This window comes from Populus trichocarpa, chromosome 2 (genome assembly GCF_000002775.5).
Source record: "Populus trichocarpa isolate Nisqually-1 chromosome 2, P.trichocarpa_v4.1, whole genome shotgun sequence".
Classification (NCBI taxonomy): Eukaryota; Viridiplantae; Streptophyta; class Magnoliopsida; order Malpighiales; family Salicaceae; genus Populus; species Populus trichocarpa.
In genome coordinates, this window is record NC_037286.2 from 7,764,564 (window position 1) to 7,774,907 (window position 10,344).

Here is a 10,344-nt window from a genome sequence, read left to right on the forward strand (position 1 = left end):
CCATCACTTATGTCTGCAGGACACAACAGCTTAATCAGCATGAGAATGTAATAAAATTATTCTATAGCTCAATCTAACACCTCAGAATATTTGGAAGACTAGGTTTTTTTTATCTTCCACCATCAAAATTCGTGACCCAAGTAGCTAGCAGGATAGTAGTGTGTCACGAATTTCTAGTGTCAAGATAGTACGTATAATGTCACGAATTTTGATTTGCCATTCAGTTCTTATAATTAATTAAATTAGAATCCCATTTGTACAAGATAGTAGCACGCCATTTTGACTAATGATCGTTTACGGGAGATGGGGTGCGTGCTTATTTGACGAAAATATAACAATGATGATGATTAACTAATATAATATGTGTATATTATACTATTCACATAATATTTAACTTTAATAATTTTATTATTTAGTGCGTATATACATAGACCTTAAATATATATTATTATTTTTATTTTACGTTAAAGAATAAATATTATTTTGACAATAAATACTCAAAACATAAATATTTAAATATATTATTTAACAAATAAGAGAAAGTTGTCTAACAATAAAAACCTCGGTCTTTTGAAATCCATTACCAATACTTAAATTGATGAGATGAACGAAGACCTTGTATGTTTACGCGGGATGCTGATTTTTTTTAAAAAAAATTGAATTTATTTTTTAAATTTAAATTATTTTTTTATTTTTTAGATTGTTTTGATGTAATAATATTAAAAATAAATTTTAAAAAATATTATTTTAATATAATTACCGAAACCGCAAATGAGTGGAGTTCTCGCGGAACTGTTCAAAAGAATGCAATGTTTTACACACAAGAAAAAACCAAGGAAACCAAGACCATTTGGCACCGGATGGCTGATGTCATTTGTTCCATCGGAACGCAACTATGCAAGTGGTACCCACCTCAACAAATGGCCTGAGTCATGGATCACCCAGCCAGCACTCCCTGCTCTGTGCCGTGGAAGGCAAAAGGGCAAGGCAAACAGAGAAAGCGAAGAGACGGACAAGTCTTTGAGTTAGCAGCAAAATAGAGGATTACTCAAGAAGGGGGTTCTAATAGCAACAAACCACCCTTGCGGATGGTCCCAGCTGGTCTATGACCTAAAAAAAGCTGCCCCCACTGGCAAGTGTCAAGTATAATGTAATGCAAGGTAAGAAATTTTCTGAGTCAGTTACTGTGTGGGCACATTATTCACCGGTCAAGATATGTAAATAATCAAAATCACCTGTCGATCTCTGGCACAAAAGAAGCAAGCAGGAATGATCGAAAGGTACGCCATATATTACGATTACTGATTTGCAAATATACTACAAGGAATTAGAAGTTTATCAAAATTAGAAGAAATAGAACTAAAATGTAAAATACAATATGGCTACTTTCAAATATATGGTTTTTATTTTTGTCTAAAAGTTTATTTTTCTTTTTTATATTTGAAAAATAAAAAAAAATCATCAGAAAATGACTAAAAAGAGAGAAAGCTTTTGATTATCATGATTTTGGTAATCAAAACGATCAAACTTTGTGTGAAATGATTTCATTTAATAAGAGAAGTTCGATGATAATGATTTTTAGTCTTTTTAATCGATTATCATAAAAAGTAAATCGAACTTATAATTTTTATTATTATATCAGGTTGTTTTTGCCTTTTTAATCGATTTTTAGTTATTTTAAGGCCTCAAATGGGATTATTGAAATTTATAGGATATTTCTTATGTTTTCACGTGAAAAATTAGTTCAAACGAATTTTTTAGATTAAAAAATAAAAAAAACTTGATTTTCCGGCCACATGAGGTGCCTCGAAACTTGACAATAGGTGACGCGTTATCTAATGTTTTTAATAAAAAGAGGTGTACCCTTTATTACACAAAAAAATATACAAGCCCAAGCGCATGGCCCTAGGTTTCTAGACCCAAATATACCTACGCTCGAGTGTTGCCAGGCACGTGAGCCTCACCTCTCTTTCTCTTTGTTTTTTTTTCAAAATCATTAATTAATACCCTCACTTTTTTACATGTAATTTTTAATTTACATTTCATTTTAAATTAATATCCTTTGTCTTTTTTTAAAAAAAATTATTTATAATATAGCCAATTTTTATGTGAATGGATTTCATTTAACAAAAGGAGTTTGATGTTGATGATTTTAACTTTCATGGTTGTTTGACGTTGCGTTTCAACATGCGTTTGGCATGAAAAAATATTAAACTGATGTTTTTAGTGCTTTTTGATATTTTAATATGTTAATATAAAAAAATATTTTAATATATTTTCAAATAAAAATTATTTTTAACATTTTAAAAAATACTTTCCACCACAATATCAAATGGACGGTTCATCTTATCATAAAAACTTAAACTTGCGTCTGAGTTTTTTCCTTTTTGTAGTATGATCTAAATTTTGTTGAAAAAGTTTAATTAGCAGCATGATATACCATGTTAGGTGAATCTAAATAATTAATTTTTAAAATAATAATTTGAATTTTCTTATAAAAAAACTAACTATAAAATCTAACGAACTACTACTAATTAGATGAAATGAAATTTTAATCATTGAGATTCGCAATGGGTCGAAATGCTTCCTCCGCCTTCAGTTGGGTGCTTGTGGGTCCACAGAGCTCAACACAAGATGGGCCTCGTCAGGTCTTTCTGACTGTAGGGAGGCAGATCTGCTGGTAGTGGGCTTGGTGACAATCTTGTTCATGATTGACGTCCGCTGCTATTACTGAGGCTGTTAGATTGGGGTTCCAAGCCTTCGGCTAACTCTTCTCGGACTCCTCCCGTGCGTGTCACCTTTTGCCTGAACGACAAAGCAGCCGATATGGATAGTGGATCTTCGGAGTCAATTGCTGGTGGAATCTTCCATGAAACAAAAACAACCAGAGAAGGCAGTCCCTGATCAATAAAATAATTAACAATATTTTATGCGTAGGAGTTATTATTTTTCCATGAATATGCCTGCATGGATTTTCCCCGCACCAGGATTTTTCACGTAGAAATTTATATATTGTATCATGTATTTATTTAATTTTATAATTTAATTTTATTGATTGATTGATACTACTTTAATTGGATAAAGAGAGAAAAAAATTGAAATTTGTGAATTGTGAATTTGGTTATATTGGTCACTTTTTTCAACACATTCATTCTAATGCTTGACTTTAGGATTAAATTAATGTAATATTATGATTAATACAATAATAATAATATTTATAATATCATGTAATTATATTCTAGAATTTTACGTGTGTATTTCATTAACTAACCGCCAGCACATTTGAGATTTAACTAACATGTTTCGTGCAAATTTGTTACTTGGGCTACGTATATGAGTAGATAGAGAAATTACCACCTGCTATAACCACCCAACCTAGAACTAATAATAATAATTAAAAAAAACTCAATGTTTCGTGGAAAACTTATATAATATTATTATATAAGTTTATATCACTTCGTTTATCTCGTGGATTTTTTTTTTATAAATTCTGTTTGTTTTTGTATTTTAAAAATTTTTAAAAAAATTGAAAATTTTTTATCACTATATTCTATTCTATGTCATAAAAAATATTTTACAAAATGATATGCAAATTTTTCTTTCTTATAGTTTTTTTCTCACAAGTTCGTAAATGAGCTCACTTGTTTTTTAAAAAAAACTAGTTTTTTTTTTTTTGAAAAACAATGTTCTAGCTCATGAACATAATTAAAGAAGCTCATGAGCCATGGAAACTCGTTTGAAAATGAATTTTAAAAAAGTAGTTTTGTTAAAATGAGCTTGAGTAATGACTCGATTCATCTACTGCTATGACAAGCAGCAACCCTCACGAGACATGTTTTTGTTTAAAACAATATTAGAAATTAGTTTTTAAAATGTTTTTTAATTGAAAATGTATTAAAATAATTTTTTATATTTTTAGATTATTTTTTAAATCAAAACAATAAAAAAATTAATTTAAAATAATAAAAAAAGAATTAATTTTTTTAAAAAGCCGACTCTAAACATCCTAAAAAATGTTATGATTGATGGATTTTGAAGAGTTTAGTAACTCAGAATAAGAAAAAAGTAAACTAAAATAGAAACTTTTAGAAAAGTTCAGGTACTGAAATTATGATTATATCCGCCAAAATACATTCGCGTGACAAACACTGATCTAAAACCATGGTCCCACAAAACTAGAACAATCCTAAGCCGTTGGATGTAAAAACACGTGCCCGAGTCCGCGCATTGCCTTCTTTCCGAATTTTTCTCTTCCTCTCTCTCGAAACCCGTCTCTCTCTCTTTCTCCATCTAAAACTAAACCCTCTGTCCCTCGAGGATCCACCACCATTTCCAGCTCAGTAAGCTCTCCATCTCTCTCTTTATTGTACTTAAGTAACTGTTCTTTACTGGGCAGACAATTTCTGTTTGGTTGATCTTTATTAACTAATGTTTCATCCATAAAAAAAGGGGATAAAACTCTTTCAAGGGAAATTAGGTCAAATAAATCAACCAACTTATATCTTCTGAAAAGCACGCAAGAACCCTTTGGAAATTTCATTCCTGTTCGAATTTCTTTTAATTGGGATTTTTTTTTTCAATTTTATCTTATACCGATGTTACTTATTTTTGAATTTGATATCTCAAGTGTTTGTGCACAGGAGGAAATCTTCCTGGTGACAAATTCCAAGAGCTTGTGTGTTGAAGAGAAGAGCAATGGTGGACCCATGGTGGTCTCTATTAGGGGCAGCAATTCCAGCTATAATTGCAGGGCAAGCATTAAGGATGAAGAAAAGAAGAGCTGATGAGCAGAGGTTAAAGAGCGCCAGAGGCCGTGAAAAGAGCTCCGATGAAATATTTGTTTGCGAGAGGGTATGCACTTCGAAGAGGATGCTAAAGAAGGTTGGTGCATTATCTAAAGACCCAACTATTGATACTTGTGTTACCGTTTGCGGTGTTTCTGAGCTTGATGCTTGTGCTGATGCATGTGCGAGAACTGTTTGTGTCAATCAACACCAGGTGCCAAACTGGAATGATATTTGCCTTAGGAGGTGCCAAAGTGAGTGTCTTAGGCTATCCAACTCCTCTGCAACTTCCTGAGAGGCTCTTTTGCCGTGTCTGTTATTAGTCTTGGATTGTGTTTTTACATTTCCTTGAGAAATTTCATGGTATACTTTGTTCAAAATGGATTTCATATTTTCTTTGGTTTTGGACATGCTCATAAACTGTTCGACCAATGTCCACCTAGTTTTGCCTTTCCCATTCTGTTTCATGCGAGGAAAAATTAGGTCCATTCTTTTACCGTCTAGTGCTTCTCTTCTTTCTATCTTCTGTTAGTTTTCAAGCAACCCGTGTACTTTTAAAGGACCTTGCCTGTAAATGATATGCTCACTCGCATTGGGTCTATTCTGGAAGCTCAACATGGATAAAAAAACCAATCAACGACTCTTTCATCTACAGGCAAGGGTTTTGCCACCAGGCATGTTTGATGTGATGACCAACCGAACTTATCATCCTACCATGGTTGAACCACCAGACTCTTGTGCTTCAGTGAGCATCTCGGGTGGATTATAGGCAGTTTCTATGCATGCTTATTTGATGCTAGTTCCAATCAAAGAGGCATTGAGACTGAGATTTGGAGGCCTAGCTGGTTTTCCTTGCCTCCTGTGGTATGCAACAATTGGCTGGGAAATTGGCATTTGCGCCAATGGGAAAATAGCATGCAGCTGAATGGCGAATTATTGAAGTTAAAAGCATCACAATAAGCGTGTGTACTTAACCTGAAGACTATTTCGAGCTGATTGTGCCTATTGCAAATGTTCAGAAGTCTTCAAAAGATTTTGTTTAGATACCTTAAACCCCCACCATCAGGTCACTCTGAAATGTGGAAAGCTCGTATGAACATTGTCCAAAAGAAATCTAGGCCCGAGTGGAGAAATGGATTAGATTCGATTTCCATAAAGTCGCAAGCTCGGACTGATTGATGTTTTGCAAACTATAAATCGACATATATTGTAGAGGTCAATGGGGAGAAAGTGGAGACAGCTGCAGTCGAATTCAGTTACTTAGAATTGCCTGGGATGCTTTGCGTCACCCGTGGTCAAGTTTCACCATCCCCGTACTAAACTTGGTATCAAAGGCCCACGCTCGAGCAGAGCTCCAAGACTAGAGAATCGGTAGATTTCGGGGTCCTGTGGCTGTTTGGAAGAATACGTATGAACTCTAAGCCGATGTAAATCAATTAAGCCTATTACAATTAAATCAGAGGTATTTCCAGTTAATTATGCCTGCCACAATTGAATCGAAGCTAAAAGACCGCTCAATCCTCCACTGCCAAATTGCTCAATCAACCAAAGAACGCTCACCTGCAGAATTTCTTTACCTTACCCTACCAGAACAAAGCTATTTATATTAGATGCCTGTTGACAATAATTTTTTCAACTTTCTTCTTCTATTCAGCTTTGATCCAGCAACAAGAGATGACTATGAAGATAATAAAAACTTGCTTCAGCCAGAAAAGAAAATAAGGAAAAAACTAAAAGCTGGCCAAGTGGCTTAAGCCTATATTTCCACTTGAACTAAAAACAACTTTTTTTTTGTATGCAGATTTGGGTTTTTTACCAACAAATCAACCATCATGTTTGAAAAACACAGAATCGTGCATTTTAGTAGATTGACCTAAAAAACACGCCTTGCCCGGTTATGTGGACACGTATGCAATTCCCAGTGAACAGGTGAAGAGAATAGAGGAACTTATCCAACATAAACGGAAACAAGTTTAGAAACAAAACCTGGAATGGACTTCCCATTGCAGAGCCAGGACATCACAGGAATGACTACGAAACAAGGACAACACTACTTCTATTAATTGAATTAAACGACATTCCATTGAGCTGTCTGATGAAAGGAACTAGAAACGACTTCTAATGATATACATGCATTTGAACCAAAATTATGCTGAGGACCTTTCGAACTTCAAGAATCTAGCATATCATACCCCTAAAACTCCATTGACATAATGTTCAACAAAACAGATCATCTAATTTCTGCAGGGTGACTGAGATCACAATTTTTTAATTAACTTTCAGTAGTAAGGCTACTATGGAACTTGTCTAGCTAACAGGGAAAGTACTTACGCAGACATGGAGAGCAATATGTCAGAAAAAAACTATTACCTTGAACTTTCAAGTAACATTTACTCGCACATTTTAACATTGCAAATCAACAAGCTCGTTTACAATGCCTGCATTTCTTTTTGGTACTAAATGCCTAAAGTGTTCAACATAGGACTGATCCTACAAAATGAATATTTAATTAAAAGCAGAACAACTTGTACAAATCCGTAAACTATTGAAATGACATTGCTACGCATCATAAAATGTTACATATCAACCAACCCTGTCAGTTGCATTATAACATTTGAACTCTACAAAAAAAACTAAAAGCAAAAAGGTTACATCAACAATACCTGTGAAATCCCAGAACCAAGCCAGATGCAAAAAGACTCCCATCCTTCAGCCACCAACACCTTCACATCCCATTCCATTCCATCACACTGCACTTCCTGACTACACATCGGCCTTCAAAAACTACGCCTGCACAGGGTACTTCCTAGGCCTTCCTCTCTTCCTTGGCCCTGGCATCCCCATTGCATTCCCAGCCACGCCCGTTGCACTCCCACCAGAAACCTTCACCACTCTATCCCTGCTCTCCACACCAACCCTCACTGGTGTGGCAGCTGCACCATTACCACTAACACCACCACCACTACGGCCGCCACCGCTACCATTCTTATCATCCACATTTGCCGCTACATAGCCACCACCCTTATCACCTCCTTGCTGCTGCTCTGTCCCAAACATTGGCGGCATCCAATTAGGAAACCCTGAACCCACCCCACCACTTTTCCCTCCACTCCCTACGGTACCAGGTGTAAATCCCAAAGGGAAGAACCCCCAGCAGCAATAATAACACTCCTGCCCGGGAACCAAAGGAGGCAAAGAGGGTATTAAAACAGCATGAAACCCTCTTTGGCAATTTTGGCACCTCAAACAACAATTTTCATAAACCCTAGGATACTCGTACAAAATATAACAATACGGACACGCAGTCCAAAAGGAAGACAATTTCGCTTTCTGGGACCCTTCTTGTTGATTACTCACATTATTAACATTAATTTTCACACTTTCAGCCTTTTTATCATCAACCGATCTCTGGCTTCTCCTGACTGGTAATTTACCAGAAGCAGACAAATCAATCTTCGAAAACAAACTCAATTCATTATCGTACAAAGTTTTTTTAGCAGTATCAGACAAAACAGCCCCAGCATCAGCGACGAGCTTGAAGGCTTGGTCGGCGAAAGGGTACTTGTTCTTGTCTGGATGGAGGAGTAATGCAAGGCGACGATACTGCTTTTTTATGAGGAAGGAATCGTCAGTTTTCTGACTGATTTGCAAGATCGAGTACCAGTCGTGTTGATTGTTGACGCGTTTTTCAGCTGATAAAAGAACATCAGCAACGGCTAAGATCTGATCTGGGCCTTCCAAAAGGGGCTCCGTTTCCTGAGCTAAAACTGCGAAGTCTTTTGTGCCGCTGAGATCTCGTGATTGTAAGAGTTTCTCAGCGATTCCGAGGAGGCGTTCGGCTTCGGCCCTGTTGGGATCTTCGTTCATTTTGGTAGTTTTGGCTGTCGGGATTAATGGTGTTTTTGGTTTTTTCTGTTGTTTTGGGAGGTGAGGAAATTGTTTCCAGGGAGGAAATTGAAAAGCAGCTTGCTTGGATTCTTTTTTTCTGATGGACTGGATTGGGCTTCAGTTTGTGGAAAATGGTCTGGAGATGATGGTGCCCTTGGAAATGAGAAGTGGGTATTTTGATCTTTTGAAGCAGCAAAAAAAAAAATCAGGATGGATATATTTCTCATCCCATGATTTTATAAATTGACTAGATTAACCCTATTTTAATTTTTATGTTATCTCTTAGAAAAATACCTGAATCTTGAATTTTAATTAAATTATTAGATTTTAATCGGGTCATATCCCAGATCGACTCCATTCTCTTTTATAAAGTAAATTAATATTGTTTTTTTGTTAAAAAATAATTAATTAATAGATTGTAATTAAATTTTTTATTGAATTTTTCCAGATTAATATGAGGTTTTAATTGGTTTACACATGTTTTTATTTTTTTTTTAAATCTCATCCAATTCCAGCTCTAAATTAATCCATTAGGCTGACTGAATTATAAAACTATAGTCAATATAACTTTAAATAAGAAAAATTTATAAACTTGATCAAAAGAAAAATAAAGTTAGCATTAAGAAAATAAATTTAAATATAAAGAAGATTGGCTTTGTCACTCCACATAATAATTTAGCCACGCAAACAATTAATATCAGTCAACCAATCTAATATAATAAACACATTCGGGTCAGTTAGTCATGTCATAACGTTGGACTAACCAACAACGGCTAAATTTTTCTAAAGGTTTGATTGATCAATGTTTATCTTTTTACATTATTTAAAATTGTGGAGATGTTGTTTTTTTTAAAAAAAAAATTATTAAAAATATGTATTAAAATAATATTTTTTATATTTTAAAATTTATTTTTGATATTAAAATATTAAAATAATTTAAAAAATAAAAAAGATATTTTTAAATAAAAATTATTTTTTAACCCTCCTTAATTTGGATATGTTTGGGAACGTTGTTTGCACCGTGTTCTCTTCAATTTTGAATGTTTTTTTATTTAAAAAATATATATATATTTTTATATTGTTTTGATGTGTTAATATTAAAAATAATTTTAAAAATATTTAAAAAAAATTATTTTAATATATTTTTAAATAAAAAATATTTTAAACTACTATCACTATTATAACTTCAGTGACGCCATTAAACTGCAAAGTGCAAACCCAAACAGCGGCTTAATATAATGCGAGTAAAATCGACCCTCTATTTTCCCGTAAAAAATTATCTTGCTGTCTTGCCTTTGTAAATATATATGTTCATTGGTGCCAGCCGAGTACAATAAAATTTGGTTTGAGACTAGTCTTGAATACATGTTATGTTACAGTGCTTTTTTTAATTAAAAACAATGTTCAGTTAACGCAAATATATTTAAAAAAGAAAAACAATATACGAGTTAAAAACCCGACTGAATAAATTAAGTTTGTTTACTTCAATCAAATGATAAAAAAAAAAGTAATGATAGAAAATATACTAAATTAGAAAAATATGATAACTATGACCTAGAAAAGCATTTTTGTAAAAAGAGATAAACGATTTAACTTAATTTTCAATCCATTAAATATAAAAAAAAAAGAAATGGTTTAAAAAATAACAAAAAAAACCAATTCACGTCAATAC

General features: G+C 33.7%; 2 protein-coding genes across 5 annotated transcripts; one reads left to right on the forward strand and one right to left on the reverse strand.

Moving 5' to 3' along the window:
* The first annotated feature begins 4,181 nt into the window (after window positions 1–4,181).
* Window positions 4,182–5,188, forward strand: LOC7461822 (uncharacterized protein At5g64816). Of its 3 annotated transcripts, none has more exons than XM_024595607.2 (2): window positions 4,182–4,340; window positions 4,641–5,188. In XM_024595607.2, the coding sequence occupies exon 2, from the start codon at window positions 4,696–4,698 to the stop codon at window positions 5,077–5,079; it is 384 nt and encodes a 127-aa protein (XP_024451375.1). In that variant the 5' UTR covers window positions 4,182–4,340; window positions 4,641–4,695; the 3' UTR covers window positions 5,080–5,188. The 3 variants fall into 3 exon arrangements, with proteins under 3 accessions (XP_024451375.1, XP_024451376.1, XP_024451377.1); XM_024595608.2 differs by having other exon boundaries at window positions 4,187–4,340; window positions 4,628–5,188; XM_024595609.2 differs by lacking the exon at window positions 4,182–4,340 and adding an exon at window positions 4,376–4,516.
* A 1,007-nt stretch (window positions 5,189–6,195) lies between these two features.
* On the reverse strand, window positions 6,196–8,870 carry LOC7467198 (uncharacterized). 2 transcript variants are annotated; one of them, XM_024595606.2, is made up of 2 exons: window positions 7,448–8,870; window positions 6,196–6,367 (listed from the first exon to the last, which is right to left on the reverse strand). In XM_024595606.2, exon 1 carries the CDS (start codon window positions 8,649–8,651, stop codon window positions 7,569–7,571), a length of 1,083 nt encoding a protein of 360 aa, XP_024451374.1. In that variant the 5' UTR covers window positions 8,652–8,870; the 3' UTR covers window positions 6,196–6,367; window positions 7,448–7,568. The 2 variants fall into 2 exon arrangements, with proteins under 2 accessions (XP_024451374.1, XP_024451373.1); XM_024595605.2 differs by lacking the exon at window positions 6,196–6,367 and adding an exon at window positions 7,135–7,274.
* Between the last annotated feature and the right edge of the window lie 1,474 nt (window positions 8,871–10,344).